We start from the raw sequence: 16829 nt of genomic DNA on the forward strand, positions 1-16829 counted from the left end.
ATTCATGTAGATTAAACATTGCTGTTGTCCCAAATGATATCGCATTTGGAAGTTTAATCCATTATAATTAGCATTATTTGGGGAGTATACTTATGTTTTTAAGCTCAGTAATTTCCTCAGATTCACAGAATAAAATAATTGTAACAAGCTATACTTGTAATTGTAACAAGCTTTACACTGAGTTTGCTAGAAAATGGAATGATTCTTGAAGTACTTTAGAAATACTTTTTTTAGAAGTGCCATTTTACCTGAAATTTATATGCAAAGTGAATGAATGAAAAAGGATTTCTTAAGAGTTTACTTTGTACTGGGCACTCTGCTAGGCACTGGAAATATAAATACAAGATCAGGAAAGCAGCAAGAAGGGAAGTTCAGCTGCAGGGCAGATGGAAAGGTCTTAATGGTGCTGCTGGAGTAGAATAGAATGGCAAGGCCTAGTGGTCCCTAAAGTTTCATAGATAACTAGCTGGAGGGAAGGTTGCAGGTCCCTGAGGCAGGCCAGATAACAAGACCTGGACATGACAGGGCTGTAACATGGCAGATGGTAAAACCTAATGGTCCTCCTCATCGGAAAGAACTGTTGTTGATTCTCATCTCATCTAAGCCCTAAGAAGGAAGGGAACAGGCAGGATGGGAGAGCCCCCTCAGTGGTGGCAGTTCTTCCCACTTCCTCCAGTTCTGCTCTCCCCAGGGGGTCCTGTGACCACCCACTGGAAGAGACAAGGGGTAGGGCAGTCCTTGATGATGGCACGTCTTCCTGTCTCCTGGACCTCCTGGATACAATTCTTAGCTATTCATTAAAGCAAGCTGTCTCTCACAAAATATCTTAACACTTAGAACTTTGTAGTCCGAAACACTGAAGGGTTTAAGTTTGTTAAACAATGAAGTATGTATTAACACACTTTCACTGTGAAGACAACTGAATAAGGAGTCACTGGACAAGTCACTTGAGCTCTGAACCTCAGTTTTCTTATCCGTAAAATGAAAAGTTTGGACTCAGCCATCCATCTCCTAAATCTACTATCCTGTGTTCTGTTATGATCCCAGGAAAATGTAATTCAGAAGGGTTTTAATCAAGACTAATAAATTCCTTAAAAATCATTCTGAACATTTACATACATATTGAATATCTATGAAATTTCTTCTGAGACCAGCCCTGTTGTCACTCTGCGTATATTAGGTTGCATATACAAATGCCTCCTTTGTCCTCATGTCTTTTATAAAGAATCAGTAGGAAGAAACATTTCTGGGTATCTGACTCTACATTTACCACTTAGAAGTGAGTATTATACTGTGAGAAAATAAAGATTAAACATAGATCCCATTTTTCTATGAAATGTAATACACAGTATATTAGGACATGCAAAACATAATCTGTTCATTTATCACACTAATTTCTAAAATGTTCATTCAATATCTTTTCACCTTTGAAAATCAGAAGGAAAATATCTCCCCTACACACAAATTTAACCACCTTCAGATAAAGCCTCATAGCCTTGAAACATTGTTACCATTAATATATTAAAATCTCTGTATTCTATAACTCTAAAATTGGGCAGTCAAGCCAGCTTCCTCTTGGTTGGTCTTCTGGAGAAATGGAGGGATTCTTTAAGTGTGCTAGATGTCGTTATCTCATAGAATTATAAACAGAGAATTGACAGGCCATGAAGTCCAGCCCCCAAATTGTGCAGACAAGGAAGCTGAGTCTTGCAGAGGTTCAGTGACCTGCCCAAGATTACACAGCTGATGAGTGTCTGAGGCAGGATCGGAACCCAGGTCTTCCTGACTGCAAGGTCAGCATTCTTTGGTATGTAGCACGTCAGAAGAAGAAATTAAATTTTTAAAGGTATCAAAATATGTTGTTATTCTGAAATTGAAATTAATTTTTTCCTTTTTCTTTTTTTTTAGTCTGCCATTTTCAACTTCCAGAGCCTACTGACAGTCATCTTGTTGCTTATATGTACCTGTGCATATATCCGATCCTTGACTCCTAGCGTCTTGGACAAAAATAAAACTGGGTATGTCGCTGCTATCTGAATGTTCTGTTTAATTCTTTCATGCACATCATCTAGCAGTTAGTAAATTGAAATTTCATATATACACTATGAAATTGGCTTACTCTGTGTAAATAGGTTTAATTGTTCTCCTTTACAATTTCTTCCACTTTAAAAATAAAGTGGAGTTTTACATTTATGAGTACTTTATGAAATTAAAAGATGGATTTGACAGGTGACCTTGAAGTGTTACACTAAAGTGTATATTATAAGAAACCTATTAAAATCTTCCTTTTGGATGACTGATTTAATTTATGACTTCAAAAGATATTCTTTGGCATTAGCTCTTGTGGAATCATCAAAAATATGAATAAGGTTTAAATCATTTCCATTTGGGGAGCATATTTCACAGATTGTATGTTACTGAGTGTATTTATAGTACCTATAAATAAAAATAATAAATCTTGTCACTATAAGATCATTCTTTGTACCATAATTTCTCCAAGTCTACACCTAAAATTATTAATTTTTAAGAATTTTATTTGTGTTACTTAAAACTGTAATGAAAATTAACCATTGGACATGCTGTGTTGTTTTTAATTTTTAATTTTATATCCTATATGAAAAAAGTAAAGCAACATGCTGAAAACAGTTTATTGCATTCATTACCAGACCCACTTTCATTGTTCATCTTTTGGCCATTTTAAAAAGTAACCTGCTCTCTGCAAAGCACTGTGTTAGACCCTGGAGAAGATGCTAGGACATATGAAATAATAGAAACTTCAATGCTGTATAATAACTACACTATTAAATACAGAAAGTACACACTAAGTAACAGTTTGAGAATCTTAAAGTGCTGATGTCTGAAAGAATTAGAGCACTCAAGTTCAAATCATGCCTTTTCTACTTACTACTTCCTGTATATCTGAAAAATGAGTGACTTAGATTGGTAGGTCTGTAAGATTCCTCCTTATAAAAACTGTAATACAATGAAGGAAAGACAATCCTTAACTGCAGAGTATCAAGAAGGCTTGTTGAAAGAAGTGGTTTTTGAACTGAGACTTTGAACAGGATATCGTAAAAGGAGAACTGAAAAGACACTGCAGATTCAATCAAGAGCACAAAGGTAGGAGAAGCCCTGGTTTGTGCTAAGGATGATGAGTGGTTAGTACAGCTGCAGCATGTAGCCCACAAGGAGGGGAGCAGTGCAGGATGGGACTGGAACAATGCCCTCTAAGCATTTATTTGATAGAGAATAGAAGCCATTTAAGACTGGAGCAGAGAAGTATCATGGACAGAACTGAGTATAAGAAATATTAAAACAACAGTAGGACGTTTGGGTTGAAGCAAGAGTTTGATGTAAAGAGCCAGTTAGGAGGCTGGTCCTCTTCTGCGTTTCCATCCTCCTTATACCTTACTTCTCAACATCTACTCGGCCAGCCTCCGGGCTTTTCCATAAACAAGATACTCCATCTCCGTCTCAGACAGTAGTCCATGAAGATAGTGAGAAGGACCTTCTACAGAAGTAGCCATAGGAATAGAAAGGAGAGCACAGAATCACAAAGAGATTAGACTGAAGAATTCTAGTGACCTATGTAGGACAAGGAAGAGTTAAAGACATCATTCCAGTTGTCACAGTTGTCTATAATGTGCAGAAAGCTTAAGACACATTTGTACACACTAAAAGTTTTTTCATGCTGTTTAAACAATTAACCAACAGACCATATTACTCTTGTTGGATTGAAGAATTTCAGTTGACTATACTAAAAGTGACCTTATGGATTTTAGTGTCCTGAAGAGGACAGCCTCTCTTCCTTAAAGTTATCTATGATTATTCCTCACCTCATCTTGTATGTAGCACTAATGCATAGTTTACGCCTAGTACAAGAGAAGATTAGAGAGGTGTGGGATTCTTGGCTCTGTAAGAAGGCAAATGAAATCCCATTTTACAGATAGTACAATGCAAAGAGCTTTTGTGATGCCAAAGACACATGGTGCGTCTCAAGTACTCAGTGCTGATGGAGCCACATTGATTAATGATAAGGACGTGATCCTGGAGACTTGGTGTTGTGGGTCTTTTTATTCCTCTCAGCTTGGAGCTAATGTCCACCCACATGTCCAGCCTCACTACTAATCAGCTTGAGAGCTTTGACCTGTTCTCTTTTCTTCTTGGGCCACTTCACCCTTGCCCTTCCAAAGGCAACCTGCTAACCTCTGCTTCTAGGGGCTCACCCTATTAATGCTCAGTTTAGCACAGATGCCCAATCAGCTTACTCTACTGCAGCTCAAAACTTCCAAGCTCAAGTGCTCTTCCAGTCTCACCTTCTCAGTAGCAAGGATGATAGACATGTACCACACAGCCAACAATGGGGTGAATTCTTAGCAAAACAAAAACTAGAGGTAATTACAAAAGATAAAGTAGATCATTTTGATTGCAAGAATTTGAAAAGCTTTTTGCATGGGCAGTATTAATGAGTTAGAATACCAGGGGAAGCTTTTGACTTATGGGAAATTTTATGTCAAATAACTTTTGAGAGTCTAATATTCAAGATGCATAGGCAACTAACAATAATATGAAGTATTTCAAAAGTCAGTACAGTTTTAAACTATTAAAGATTTACGCTATTAAGGCTTAAAACTGTACTGATACCAAGAATACTAAGACTTTTTGGTGACTTTGTATACAGATATATAGATATAGATATAACACCACAAACATTTTCCCAATTAAGTGATCAAAGGATAAGAAAGAACAGTTCTCAAGAAAAGAGTTGCAAACTATTGAACAGCTATATGAAAGAAGCCCCTCTCCAATCACTAATAAAAGAAATGTATATTTTTTAAAAATTGAACTTTTACCTCACTTTCTGCAGAAATGACAGGTGACAAAAAATAAGAATAGTTGATATTGGAAGGGCTGTGAAGACAAGCGCATTAATGCACTCTTGGTAGGGCTGTGAATTGGTCCAACCCATTCTGGAAAACAATTTTGCATTACACAAGGAGAGTGACTAAAATTTCTGTACCATTTGACACAAAAATTCCACTGCTAGACCCCAGTGAATGAAAAAGCATGTATTAAACAGTCACTGTGTGCTAGAAAATGTCCTAAGAACTGGGATACAAATATAAGCAAGTAGAACAATCCAAAAACTTATAATCTAATACAGGAAAGCAACAATAAAGGAGGAAGGCAGCAATGGCCTGGTTCCTGGATGAACAAAGCAAAATCAGGTTCACCTGTAAGAGCCCAGGGACCCTGAGACAGAGTCTAAGTTCTAATGGAAAGGGAATGGGGAGGTTGGCCGAAGTAAAAATGACTTTCGGAGTTAGTGGAAAGAGGATAAGAAGGGAAACTGTTAAATGGAGAAAACATTTCATATCAAATATCTGTTTTAAGGTTCCATTATCTAAGATACACAAGACCAAAGAAATATGTTATCAAAATACATCATCATTCAATAAGTTGTCAAAGGATAGGAACAAACTCAGAAGAAGAAATAGACAGGAAGGATGTGGTGTCCTGCTCAGAGAAGGCCAGAGTTCAGCCGTACGGTTGAGGTTCCCCAGCATGATCAGAGCACAGAAGGTGTGCTTTGGAAATGGCTAGGAAACCGAAGTCAGTGACACCAAGGAAGGCCCTCACTTATACTGAAACATTTAGAGCAGCATTTTTTGTAGTTTCAAAGAGCTGAAAAAAAAGTAAATGTGTGTCCATTAGGACATTAATCAGTTGTGTTGTATTACTGTAACGGGTTATTGCCATAAGAAATGATGGAAAAAGAAATATGACACATATGGTGGCTAGGTGTTGCCATGGTGCCCACAGCACTAGACCCAGTGTCAGGAAAACTTGCATTGAAACCTGTGTGACCCTGGAAAAGTCACTTAACCACCATTTGCCTCAGTTTCTTCCTCCGTAAAATGGGGATAATAACCCCCACCTCCAAGACTTGTGATAACCAAATGAGATGATAATTGTAAAGCACGTAGCACGGTGCCTGGCACGTGGTAAGCAGCATATAAATTTTAGTTATTGTTGTATGGTAATTACGGATCAGATAGAGGCAGGAAAGCTGTATACACAGTGACTCAGAAAAGTTTAAATGGAAAGAACAAAAATACAGGGACTGAAATGGAATGCTATGAAGGTGTAGTGACCAAGTCTGGCTCCAAAGAAGAAAAATGAGATGAGATTCCTGAGTATGAAACAGTGCTTATAGTGTCAAATTTTATTGATTTGTTGGTTGGTTGGCCAGTGAAATGATGAATCTTTGGAAGTAAAGCAAAGTGAGATGATATTGGGTGCTTCGTATTTGCTGAAATGAAATGTGTTAAGTAAAGGCTATGGCTTAACACAGTTTTTGAAAGTATAGCTTTCAATAACTGATGACCACTATTAAATTTCATGCATGATGAACAGAAATAATGGTGGCACTTCTCTTCAAGGTCTCCCCATGTACACGTACCCTTGATCCCATCCCCTTCCACTTTCTGCATCAGATTTCCCCCTTTGTCATCTCTTCTACCTCTAATATCCATTCTCTTCCTCTCTTCTGGCTCCAAACAAGCCCACGTCTCCCTGTTCCCTAAAAACCCTCAAGCTGTCGTCCTGTTAAGTGACCCTGGGCAAGATGTGTAACCTCTCTTTGCCCCGGTTTCCTCAACTATAAAAGGAGAGTAATATTGACAGGGTTATTGTGAGGATCAAATGAGGTTATTGTGAAATACTGTAAAATGCTTAGCATAGGGTCCGCCATAGAGGAGGCTTTTAGCAGTGCTTGCTCCCTTCCCACTTCCCCATCTCAGCCAAACTCTTTGAAAAATCCATCTCTACTCATTGCCTCCACTTCCTCTCCTCTCAGTCATTTCTTAACCCTTTGCAATCTGACCTTTGATCTTAATCACTCAAATGAAACAGCTCTCTCCAAAGTTACCTGTGATTTCTGAATTGCCATGTCTGATGGCTTTTTCTCAGTCTTCATCCTTCTTGACCCTTCTGCACGTTTGCTACAATTGATCATCCTCTTCTGCATATTCTATCCTCTCTGGGTCCTTGGTCTTGTGACCCTATTCACGTCACACCCCTCCCTGTGGCTGTACTGCAAGATATCCTGAGAGAGACACAAGAGCAAGTCAGACTGCTACTCTCACCTTTGCCAGAGATATCCAACATGCAGCCCTGCTGCACCAGGTGGATTAAAATGTAATTGGGAAATATTTAGCAAAGAATAAAAATACAATACAACTAAATAATGTTTACGTGTGATTTTCTAAGTTAATATGTGACCTAAAGGAATCCTCTTATAGAGTCTAGTGGCCCCTGTTTCTTTTTGACCTCATTGACCATGGTCACCACTTCCCCTCAGACTCCAATGGGAGCAACCCAAGATTCTGAAACCAAAAGCACTGGAATAACAGTGCCTCCCAGATCAGCCCTGCCTCCAGTCTGACCCTTACAACCATCATGCTTCACGGGAGCGTTCATAGTGAAGCAAGGGGACCACTTTCCTTGCTAACAACAACAGGTGACCAATTGCCATCAATGGGAGACAATAGGAAGACAAACCCTAAGGATGATGGCAACCCCCAAAGCAACATTCCTGATTCTAGCTCAGGCTCCAAAACCATCATCTTGGGAAGCAACTAGAGGTATTAAAGACCCGGGGAGAGCATCGTCCTTAGCACTGTCAAACAGTTCAGCATCAGAGATGGAGGGGAGTTTATCAGTGGAAAAGACATTAAACAAGATTCATTACCAAATGCTTTGATTCTTGTACCTAAAGACCATGAGACTTTTACATCTGATTTGCCACTGAAACCTCCTAAATGTCCTGTTTCCCACCATTAGAATGTGAGCTCCTTAACATCAAGAACTGATTCTCCTTTTGTGTTTGTATCCCAGTGCTTAAAACAGTGCTTTACACATAGTATAGGCACTTAATAAATGCTTTTTCCTTCATTCATTTCTTTTTTGTATTTTCAGGGACACATGAGCTCTCATGGGTCGGTTACTATCTCTTTGCAGACTGCTACATTTTATTTGTCCAGTGCCTCCTGGTCACTACTCCTATTACCAACTGACAGTTGGATGTGTCAGAATCCCCCAAAAGCCACCCCCTGTTCCAAACATCCTTTTTCTGTCAAGAGCACCACTTCAGTCCACTTTGGTGTCCTGCTATATTAACTCAGAAGCCAAATGTTGTTTCATCAGTCCCCTTTTCTGTGTTCACACACTTTCCTAATTGAGCCCCTCATCACCCCTCTCTTAGAATATCAATTCTGTGTAATTGTTTAGAACGTTATTTTCTTGAAGGGTAAGTCACATCAGTGCTCCGCTTGGTAGATTCTTTTGTCTCATTGTTACCTCTGGGATTAAATACGAACTGATGCTTTAGCTTTTTAAGCCCATCACAACCTGGCCTCAGCCTGCTTTCCCAGCCTTCTTACACATTCCTTTTCTTCATGTATATACCATGGTCCAGCCATCCTCACCATCTGTACCCCTCCATGTTTTTTAACCAAAATAAAGGAAAGCAATTCCATTTTAAAATTAAAAAAAGAAAGAAAGAAAGAGAAAACCTTGGCAATCGTCTCTCTCTGTAATGCTCTCATGGCTCACTTGGACTGCTGAGAGTCTGTAGTTTCGTTCCAAGTTAAATTCAGGCACCACTTTCTACATGAAACATTTCCTAACTTCCCCTTGCCACCTTCAGATTCTGGTGCCTTTTCCCAAAAATTACTTTGTGTTTGTTATGAATATGTACATGTTGTCTTTCAAGAGCACTTTTGCTTTTATCTCTTGTCTAGTCTCCATTAAGAAGAAAAATCTGTCCTTAGTTTTATACTTAAAACCACACTTTATATTTAGTAAAGTCAGCCATTACATAGCTGGCTGTTTCCTCGAAGTGTCTAGACTCTTTGGAGAAGGTGTGTTTAAATCTGTTTTTACACATTTTGCATTACGTGCTATTGCTCATTAATTTATTGGTTTAAAATAAATTGACGATTACAAAAATAAATCAGGGGTTACATTTATATAAACATTTCAAACCCAGATTCACTAAGAATGAAGTTCAAGGTGATCTCTGAGTGATTTTCATGTACCCTGGGGCTTATACTTTTTTATCCCACTAATAAAATGGTTCTTAACTTGTCAGTGTCAGCCCAATCAGTATCAGTTTGCGCTTCCATTTTTGCCCAGTGTGTTTCCTGTAAGTTACAAGTCTTTTTGCTTTGTATTCATAGTTATTCATTATATTTTCAGGAAAGGTGAGGGGTTTGCATAGGATTTTATTGAGCCAATATTCTTCTCTCTTGGCAGCTCAGAGGTGGTAATTCATTTACCATCAATCTGTATACACAAGAGTGATTAATATACTTTTTTAAGTGCCTAACAAAATAAAAATCAAATCATGTTCCAAAGTAAAACAGTAAAAATCCTGCCCCAATATGTATTTGGGTGTTTATTTTTACGTAAAAATACATCCTCATCCTAATTTTTCATATTTCAAAAGTGCTTTATATTTTCTGGAAGCACAGACGGCCTTCAGACAAAAGGACCAGGCTTAGAGTGGAAAGGACTGTTGTTGGAGCCCTGCCTCTGACACATAAACCAGCTCGGAGATCCTGGGCAATTCACTAAGCATGTCGGTCCCTTAAGCAGTTCTCCAAGATTCCAAAATAATGTATTGAAATTACTGGGAAGCTTAAAGCACTGTAGAAATGTGAAGGGTTTAGGAGGAGGTACTTGGTTTTCGCTACCATTATTGCTATTATTTTCAAAAAGTGAAATTACAAGTCCTGACCAAGTAACTTAATTCTCTGTGTATTTTACTAAATACCACCGCTTAATTCACATGCAACTTTTCCCCTGAAATTGAAATTTTCTGATTGCATAGAAATTAAAAGAAAGTGTTAGTAAATAACTATTGTGCTGCATATAAATCTGTTAATGGGTTTAGGAATGAGGAGACAGTTAGCCACCAAGGAGAAAAAAGTGTCTTTGGTATGCAAATACTGGGATTAGAGTTCATGTTTACAGAGGAATTAGATATCACTATATTCTACAAAATTAATTTCTTATTCAATTGTTAAAATGTCAACTTCCATTTTTTATAATCTAAAAATCTAAGGAGTTATTTATGGCTTTCTCAATTGATTTTCATTTAAATTAGGATATAAATTTTCTGTTTCAAAGTGTAGGGTATTTGAAGCTAATTGACTCAGTCTTTGTGTGTGGTAACCTCGACTACATTAATTTACCTTGAAGTTGACTCTTTGCACACAGATTATTTATATGAAATACTGTTCTGGCTTCATGTGAAAATGGGGAACTAGTAAATTTAAGATTCAAGGATTTAAGAAGTAGCCAGAGGGGAAAGGCCAGCTCCTAATGAATTCATCACACCAACATGGAAAAACTAACTTGTGGGAATAGTTTACTATTACCAGTATTCACTTGCTACTTTTTTTTCCCTTTTTATCCTCTACAGACTGTTGGGTATATTTTGGAAGTGTGCCAGAATCGGTAAGTGTCTCTTGTTTCCCACCAGTCCTTCAGCTGGAGGTTATTTATCAACGTTTTTATATTATATACACACAAGAATCAGCTTTAAACGTACAGGCTTCCCAGTTTAGTGCTTTTCTGTACAAGTTTGCAAATATCTATAAAATTCTTTCTTGATTGGCATTTAAAACTATGCTATGTAGAATACTGTGTAACATTTCATTAATGAAGTTGGTAGGCCTCATCTTTTCCGACTCAGCTATCTCATGCTATGAAGTTAGTGAGAGCAAGAGTCAGGAATTTTTAGTTTATTATTTTCCTATAATTTATTTCATGTTACATACTATTTTGAATTACATATATTCATGTTATGGTAAGGGAATACTGGTTTTCTATCACTCCATGATGAAATATTATGGGGCACAAGTAGCAAACATTCAGTAGTATATCAACTAAATCTCATGTTTTCAGAGAGTAGCTATTTCCCATTGACTGTAGATGAGGCTCTTTTTTAGCTTCTTAAATGGGGTTTAATAGAATCTTCAGAGTTCACAAATTTAGATTATTTTTCTCAAAAGATAGAAAATACATTATGTCATTGAAAATGATGATTAATTGCTCTAATTTATGCATTTCTTTTTGAAGTATGTTTGTACCATTTAGACCAAGTACTAATACTACTCACTGTTGCTTGTCTTTTAGTCATCTAAACAAAACAAAATTCCCACATTTTATAACCATAAAAAATATATTCAGAAATGTGCATTGTATTTACTTACAGCTTCATTTATATTTTTCTTGCCTGAAAGACTCTTACTTAGGTTTTAAAAAAAAGCTTAACTGCAAGCTGAATTCACACATAACCTTTGAACTACAGCTTTAAAAGTTTATTGTAGAATTAACAAGGCATTCTTCTCACTTTAAATGCCATAATTTTGACTGCTTCTAACTTTGGATTCCCAACTTAGAAGATATAGAGCACTCAGAGACAATTAAGATGAGGACAAATGAAATTTAAATTTAAAGAGCCTTAGAAAAGAAGCTTACAGTTGACATATATTTGAAGGTATGATATGAAAGATGACCAACTGCTTATTCTTAAAGATTGAAAATGGAATGGCAGTTTACATTTTTCAGTGTCTACAGTTTTTCTTAGGCAAACTAAAAGAGTCATTGAGTGCAACTGAAAGGGAAGATCAAGTCAGAACAGTGATAAGAAATATTCTCAATCACTGGTTATAGCTTTGAATGCCAAAGCCAAGAAGCTTAGGAGAAAAGAAAGTGAAAGGAGAAACATGGAGAAGGGTGAAGGTGAACAGTGTGTCCAAGCACACCACCTCCAGATGGGAGAGGGAAAGCAGCTGGAGCGGAACAGAAACGTAGACGCATTCTCTGGAAGGGCAAGGAGCCATAAATGTCCCAGTTGCATTTAATGACAGTATTAATACAGATAGTACATAATAATCAGTGTTCTCAATAATGATCTTGGTTACCAAGAAAATGCTAAATGATGGTCAATATAGTCTGTTTAAAAAGTCAGAAAGTTATATTGATACTTTTCTGTTAGTTAAGCCAATTGTTTCCCAATATACCTCACCCTTCTCTGCCCTGTCAGAACTCTTCTTCTAGAAAAGAAAAACAATTAAACAAAACCAGCCCATCAGTTCCTGTATCTGACAGCATGTGCAGCATCCACACCAGGAGAAGGGAGGTATTCCTCCTCTTCTGTCCTCTTGTGTTAAACTACTTTTTAGTAACTTTGTCATTCAGTTTTACTCATTGCTTAGATCTTTCCCCTGGTTCTGCCTTCTGTATTTTTCACTGATTCATGCGGATCCTCCCAGTTTTCTCTTAATTTCTCATATCCATTGTTTATTGCAGCCTGATAATAATCCATTCCTTTCATATGTTGCCGTTCTCTTGTTGAGCACCTGCTTGATTTCCAGGTATTTGCTATCTATAGGACATTTCTTCCTGTCATTCACATTGAAAGGTTTTAGAGTTCCATTAGAATAGAAGATCCTTGTAGACAGGGATACTGCTGCATTCTCCTTGTAACCTAGTGCTTAGCAAAGTGTTCAGCACCCAGAAATCATGTATCCTCGTGTCCTTTTTAGCTGTGGAGAGTTGGTATGGCATAGTGAAAAGTGAACTGTGCTGGCTCTATGAAGACCAGAATTTGAACTCTGTGATCCTCATAAAATCACTCAGCCTTTTTGTGAGTCAGAAATAGCATCCATAAAATGGGTGTAATAATGCTGGCAGTCTTAAAAGATTATTGTGAGGACAGTGCTTGGTAAACGTTAAAGTGTAGTACCATATTAATGTGAAATATTGCTTTCTTCTCTTAGACATCACTTAATATTTGGCACTGTGGAATTGAACATTTTGTAGTTTTAACAAAATGGTTTAGAAATGCCAATATAAAATATTATCTCCTCAACCAGATGTCTTCTCTACACTCAGAATATATACATAAGCAAGGAAGCTTTTAAATGAGAGAATGCACCATCCAGATCATCTCATCTTACACATCACATTACAACTATTTTACATTCACTTTGCACAGACCTAAAATCAGACAAGTGGTAACATGCTAACCAAGTTCAGCTAAAAGATGTTTAACTCTACCACATGGCAGTCTCTTTTAAGAAAATTAAGAGCAGAAAAATAAAACCCATATGTAAATTATAATGTTCAGAATGAGGAGGAGGAAAGAACTTCCTCAAAAATTAATTTCCAACAGATGGAAAATTGCAGACAATATTAATTTCCTCAGTTATTTGAGGTTTAATAAAATTTTGTACCAGATGACGACAGTATCTCGCCATAATGACAGCAGAGTGTGACACTCTTGCTTTTGTGATCTATCACCGAAATGATTGCATATGAATGGTAGGCTTACTTGGGGATCTTTTTGTTTTCCACTGCAAAGTAGTCCATGTTTCTGAAAATACTGGATCTGTGGTATTTTTTTAGGAGAATGTTTTCAGTTAGTCAATAGCATTTAAACAGTGGTCCTAGGCACAGGATTAGTGGAAGCTTAGGCCTCTAGACCACATGTGACCTTCAGGGTCCTCAGGTGCTGCGAAGTTTGGATTCAGTCAAAGGGCTGCACCCAAGTTCCTGGAGAGCCACATGTGGCCTTGAGGCCCCAGTTTCCCCACCATTGTTAGGAGGTAGGATCAAGTAAATAATGTCAGACTGAGGATGTTTTTCTTAGGCAGCAGCCCCCTCCTCCCTCTGCACTCCCTTCAGAACAACAGCTTTTCCCTAGGATTTTGACTTGTCAGAAACAAGAAGCTGCTCCTGGGTTCTGTGACTGCTTCCACGGAGTAGGACCAGAGATGTTTGCTCAGTTCGTACATAGTCTGGAGGAAGTAAAGTTTCTGCAGGAAATCTTTGTGAATGGCCTAAGTGACATCACAAAATGGATAGAAATCATTGTTTCTAAGACTGGCTTCTGTGTCCTTTTTGTGTTTTCATCTTTGAGCTTTTCTTCAAACCCATCTCACTGAAGATGGGCTGGGTTGGCCCCTTCCTGCTCATTGCTGTCACCCACATGTGCTCCTATTTCCTGCATGGATGAAAACCCACGAGTTAAAGACAGCTTTGCTGACATGTTGATTTCTCCTCACATCTTAGTGTTTGATTTTTTCTGGTCCTTCCTGTTTGTCTTGGAACCTTTGCTCTCCACTGTGGTCATTCATGCCTCTTCTTCCTAGACATCCAGAACAATATGACAGCACAGACTAGGAATTTTCAGGGCTTGCTATATTTAAAAACAAAAACACGTACAGTAAGAAATAATGCTAGTAAGTAGAAAGATAGAATTCATGTAAGGCAGTTCATACTTGCTTATATGTTTGTGTGTATGTAGGAGCCAGATCTAGCCTCTGACATTTACTGTGAGTAACCCTTAGCTTTTAATTAACCCTTAGTCATGTAATCACTTTCAATCTCAGTTTTTCTCACCCTTACAACTAAGGTTAGCTCCTATGGCACAGGATTGTGAGGAAAAATGAGATAGCACATGCATGCCTTAAAATTCTGTACAAATACTGCTGCTTTAGGCCTCTGTTGTTTTCACGTGCTTTGCTTCTCCAGGCAGAGGGTACTTTCTACTTTTGTACTCCTTCCCCTGGGGTGCCTGTTATAGTTATTCACCCATGTTTAATACTCTGTAAATGTCTGGTGAATCAAAGAAAATAAATAACTATTTTTTTTCCAACAGGTGAACGAAAGAGTCCTTACGTAGCAGTGTGTTGTATAGTAATGGCTTTCAGCATCTTGTTCATCCAATAGCTGGAAAATGCCAGAATTTAATTGGTGTCAGATTTTCATAGATAAAGGACTTGCCTACAGAAAACGATGGGAAGAGCGATTGTTGACCGTTCCAGCTGTGTACCTTGACCGAAAGACTCCTGGCTGCTGTTCTCAGTTCTGTGTGTTCATGGACCAAGGGTGTTCTCTATAAATAACTAAGAAGTGAATATTATGCCAGAATGGGTTGGTATCTGCATAATGATCAACCTGATTTGTAGTTCTGCCTCTCCCGTGGTATTCTGTAAATGTCATTCTTTTATGTCACCTGTTGGTCTGCAGGAGGGATTACGAAGCACACAGTAGAAAGCAAACTTGGTAAATGATTGCTCAAGTTCCTTTCGGTCTGATATGGGGAAAAAATTGTATCCAAGTATGAGAACATTTCTATAATGAACATTTTTTTATTTGAGGAAAATGGTTGAATATTATGTAAGGATTCATAAAAATTGCATTTGTATCTGATAATGCTTTAAACATGTTTTCCCGGCTAACTCAGTTTGTACCAAGTTTTACCTGTAGCTTACTATGTTTTCCAACTTTATGAAGTCAGTCTATGCAGTACACATGCAGAGAAGTTGCTTAGATTGTATGTAAGAGTGTTACAAGAAAAGTATTGTTTTCAGTTCTCATTACAAAAAACGTGCAATCTCACAGATTTTCTCAGTTTAAACAAACAACTATAAGGAAAGCTTGCTAGGGCATTTCCCCTTGAAATCTGGATCTACACACGTCTTAAGCTTCTATTCAAACACCTTCTGGTAAAGAAAAAGCATTTTAAAGAGAAAGTGAACTAATTCACTTAGAACAATTGTGAAATGATAGTTCTTACGCTTCATTGGTTTGGATCTCAAGTCTTATTTTCATTGCCAGAAATTCACACTTGTTTTTTAAAGACCTTGGAAATAGATCAGTTGATCTATACAAATGATTTTTTTTGACAGCTTGATCCGGTGTCTTTTAGGTGTCTAAGATAAGTGACTGGTGTTGAGCTGTATCAGATCCTCTAATTTGGTGTTCTCTGTTCTTAAAAATATTTGATACAGATCACCCTCAGATTGAACAAAAGAATAGCATCAGTAACTTTTAAAGCAACAAATTATAAATGTGCAATTTATGTACTCTTCAAGAGGGCCGTCATTTTTATGGGTCTGTAAGGAGAAAGCAAAAAAGGAAATTTTCATGATTGGGTACACTGAAAATTCCTTTGTTTCAGCTGAAATTCAATCAGTTTCAAAGTAGAGCTCAAAACTTGTGAAACATTTAATTACTTTAAGTGGGTTCCTCCTGTTGGTAGTTTGTAGACCAACTTAATAAAATCCTTGCTCCAATATTGGTGTGAATGTATCTACAAATGGATTCATTGGGCATTAATTAGCTTCAAATGTTTGAAACCTTTGTTGCCCGGTTATTTGCTCCAGATCTGTACTGTGTGTCCAATGAAATAATAAATCTGAAATCTGAGAAGAGCCATAGAGAGCATTTAAAGTGCTTCCTTTCTTATTTATGACTTTAAAATTGGTGAGAATTGCATCAGAGTGCTTCTACTAAATTAAAAATTGTCCTCTGAAGAAAATCTTAGTCACTCTTTTCAGCCATTCTACTCAACACAAGGTGAAAAAAAAGAAACTTGTAGGGTTTTTTTTTTTTGATACATCCAGAAACAGTCTGAAAATTTTACATTTATAGAACGTTATTTTCTTTTGTTTTCCATTTTTTAAGTTAATTTCAAGGGGGAAGAAAGTCATGGAAATAAAATATTTTATAAAAAAATTAAATATTGTCTAATCAATGTGATTGTGTTAGCAGCTGTTCTTGATTTAGTGGGGAGGGGGCAGGCATCACCTTAAACCATGAATGAATGCTAGGAAGCATTTAAAGAAAAAGACAAGTACTATAATGGGCTGTCTATGTTGATCTGTATTACACTTTTGGCACATTGGAGATTGGTTAAAAGTGGTCTAATCTACTTGAGACGGAATCAAGTTGAGAACCTTTTCTAT

General features: G+C 37.4%; 1 protein-coding gene across 1 annotated transcript in view; it reads left to right on the forward strand.

Moving 5' to 3' along the window:
* TMEM167A (transmembrane protein 167A) overlaps positions 1 to 16604 on the forward strand; it is a 34845-nt gene extending 18241 nt beyond the window's left edge. Inside the window, exons 2-4 of the mRNA XM_072606223.1 lie at positions 1909 to 2018; positions 10490 to 10524; positions 14738 to 16604. Of these exons, the coding sequence (XP_072462324.1) occupies positions 1909 to 2018; positions 10490 to 10524; positions 14738 to 14808 (216 nt within the window). The 3' untranslated portion in view covers positions 14809 to 16604. The remainder of the gene's footprint in view (positions 1 to 1908; positions 2019 to 10489; positions 10525 to 14737) is intronic.
* The last annotated feature ends 225 nt before the right edge of the window (positions 16605 to 16829 follow it).

This window comes from Notamacropus eugenii, chromosome 4, assembly GCF_028372415.1.
Source record: "Notamacropus eugenii isolate mMacEug1 chromosome 4, mMacEug1.pri_v2, whole genome shotgun sequence".
NCBI lineage: Eukaryota > Metazoa > Chordata > Mammalia > Diprotodontia > Macropodidae > Notamacropus > Notamacropus eugenii.